The sequence below is a fragment of the Vipera berus genome (assembly GCF_964194415.1).
Source record: "Vipera berus genome assembly, chromosome: 3".
Lineage (NCBI taxonomy): Eukaryota > Metazoa > Chordata > Lepidosauria > Squamata > Viperidae > Vipera > Vipera berus.
In genome coordinates, this window is record NC_138204.1 from 211,364,289 (window position 1) to 211,367,604 (window position 3,316).

General features: G+C 45.4%; 1 protein-coding gene across 1 annotated transcript; it reads right to left on the reverse strand.

Annotated features, from left to right (window-relative positions):
• Positions 1-930: 930 nt before the first annotated feature.
• Positions 931-2,414, reverse strand: CATSPER2 (cation channel sperm associated 2; the record flags this gene model as incomplete). The annotated part of the gene is made up of 1 exon (XM_081323713.1): positions 931-2,414. Exon 1 carries the CDS (start codon positions 2,404-2,406, stop codon positions 931-933), a length of 1,476 nt encoding a protein of 491 aa, XP_081179839.1. The 5' UTR covers positions 2,407-2,414.
• Positions 2,415-3,316: the final 902 nt, after the last annotated feature.

The following is a 3,316-nucleotide window of genomic DNA, read 5'->3' on the forward strand; positions in this document are numbered from 1 at the left end:
CGAGTAACAGGCGCTCACTCTGTTATGCGGCACTCGGGATTCGACCCGCCAAACTGCCGACCTTCTGATCGACAAGCTCAGTGTCCTAACCCACTGAGCCACCGCATCCCTCTTCACACCCAGTAGTGGGATTCAAATATGTGAACAACCGGTTCTCCATGTGGATGCCACTTCTGGAAGTCCATTCTGGGCCTGGGCAACAAAAAAATAGCTACCGGTTCTGCCGAAGTGGTGCGAACCGGCTGAATCCCACCACTGCTTACACCCTTTTTCAACCCTGCAGACTCTCAACTCATACCACAACCTGTGCAACAACTCTCATTCACCAAGCACCGCTTGTACACCACTGTGCACTCTCCCAAACTCATGTGGCACCACTTGGACATTCATTTGCACCCTTGCACACTCTGCCTGACCCATGTGGCATGTGTTGTCGGTATGCATGGGTGCATGAAAGTGTGTGGGACAAAAAGGCCACATGGGGGTGCATCGCAGGTCAGAAAGGATGCATGAGGTGGCTGAGGTGTATGGGATTGTGCAAGAGGTGCCAAGTAGGTCAGAGACCACAATGCGGCACAAGTCAGGAAGATTGAGCAAGAGTGCAGAAGAGGTGCCACTCGATCAAAGGTGTCCATGAAGGAGAACTAAAACAAAATGGATCAACAATATCAGCAAGTATTGAGGGCCCATTTGGCACAAGAAAGCTCAGGACCATCTCGGTTGGAAACATGCAGAAGAGGTCTTCATTCTGTAGTGGATAGACAATGGATAGAATGATGATATACAATATATTTTAATAGTACTCTTGTGTCTTATCTGGAGATTTTTGGATTGAGGAGGGAAGGGGAGAGGCTGGTGCCAAGCCATGAGCTTCATTTGCTTTGGCTTTTGATCTGTCCTGTTTCTCTCCCAAAGCTTGCATGGTTCGTGCTACTTGTCCTCAAGGTTGGAAAGAGCCAGCACCATGTATTGCTGAAGTTCCTTGCGTTCCGCTAAGTTATGCTGCAACTTCTCCAACAGCTCAAAGTAGCGGAAGAGGGAGTCGCGTGGCCAAAGCACCTGTTCATCCTCATCAGCACTGTAAAGTCCTGGTAGGTTCATGTGGATGTAAGTCTCCCAGTCCAAAATTCCAGGAAACATTTCATCGTAGCTGAAATCTGGATAGTCTGCAGTTTGAATGAATGTGGGGTCCATGGTGAACCTTTCTCTGAATGTAATGTCTCTGTCCATAGCTGTTTGAACCTGGCTAAATCTCTTTTCCATGATCTCCATTTTGAATTTGTCAGCTTGCGTCTGAGCCTCTATCTGACTCACCTCTTCACTTAGGTCACTTCGGATGTTCTGGAAATTAGTGACCATAATGGCAACAAAGAGATTCCTAAAAATGAATGCCCCAATCAGAAGCCATAGGCATATAAATATACCACTGATCACCTTGTTTATCTCTGGGACCTTCCATGAATCTTGCAACAAAGCATACCAATGATCCATGGTGAAGAGGATGAAGATGGTTACTAGCGCATTGGGCATGTCCATGAAATACATATTGTAAGTCAGGTCCATCCTGTCTGAATGGGTGTAACTCTCAAAAAAGAAGATGCCTGACACAGCAAAGACGAAGAAGAGGAAGGCAAGGAGAACCAAAATGAAGGCCATAGCTTTCAGGGCTTTGGCAATAGCCATGATGAGAAGCCGGACCTGTCGGACTCTAGGAAAGAGCTTTAGGCAACGCAGTACACGGCATAACCGCAGAAGTCGGAGACTTGCCAGATTGCGGTTCTGGTCAAACAGGTATACTATTTCTGGTATAAGGGAGATAATGGTCACTGTGAAATCGAAGATATTCCAGGGATTTTTCCAGTATCTCTGAAAGCTCACAAACCAATGCAGCCCAATCTCGGCCAGAAATATATATAAAATTACCCAAATAATCACCTCCAGGACTAGGCTTACTTGCACAAAGGTGGCTGTGTTCTTCCCCATTATCTCCGATGCGACCATGAGGGCAACCATGTTCAAGAAGATAAGAAAGATGATAAAGCCCTTGAATGTTGAGCTGTTCAAAACTGAAGACACCCACATCTTCAAAGGGGGCCAACGGCTGCAACGCACTTCAATACGATTGCGCCAGCGTTTCTCTTGGGTCACCATGATATTCCGAGTGGGCACGACATTGAAGCGAACCAGCTGGTGGTGATCCATGAGCATCAGTTTCTTTCGCTTCTTGGGATCCATAAAATCTTGTATGTTATACCGTGGCACTGCATGGCTCAGCCCGTCAAAGTGATCGATCAGGTAAAATGTATAGATCAGCTTAGAGCGAATAGCATCTGCGCGGAGATTCACCTGGAAGTTTACGTCAGGTTTCTCTTTGGGAATTTCCTTAGAAATGGGGGAGGGATGCATGGCACCAGTTTGCTGCTCCTTGTTCACAGAGAAAAATCTAGACGTTGCTCAGTTTTTTTCATTAGCGATGTCATAATTGAAAAGAATGACTCCAACATTCTATCAGCACAGAAAAAACTGCCTTGATATCAATAGGACCTGTTAATTCCTACAATCCATGGACAAGATGTTTCTCCCCACTCATCCATGGAAACCTAGACTGCAGAAGACAGGAATTAGTATCTAATGAGCTTAGATACTAATATTTTTTTTTTAATTCTATTTATATCCCGGCCTTCTCCGAAGACTCAGAGTGGCTTACAACCTTAGCAGTAGCCTTCATTCTATGTATATGCCTGCTTATTAGGGCTTTCACACACACCCCAAGCGGCATTATTACAAAGTCAGCTTAATTGCCCCCAACAATCTGGGTCCTCATTTTACCTACCTCGGAAGGATGGAAGGCTGAGTCAACCTTGAGCCTGGTGGGACTCAAACCTGCACTAATTGCAGGCAGCTGGTGTTACTTAAGGAGGCATTAGCCCACTGCTCCACCAAGGCTCCATTTTAAGCTGCAGAGTTATGCTACAGACATACGTTGGAAGAACTTATGCCAGGGGGACTAAGACAGTCATAGAATGGACTCCACAATAAAATGTATAGACAAAAGAGACTTAAAACAAGATAGAGTGACAATATGAGCAAGTATTGCAGGCTCAACGGGCAAAGGAAAGCTCGAGACTGCATTGGTTGGAAAAAAGCAGAAGAAATCTTCATCCTGCAGTGGGGAGACAATGCCTAGAATGATGATGATGATGATGATGATGATGATGATGATGATGATGATGATGAGTTGGGTATTCTGAGATCAGATGAGAAGATATACAAATTATCAACTCTTATCTGGGCACTTGGGCACCATGCTAAAAAA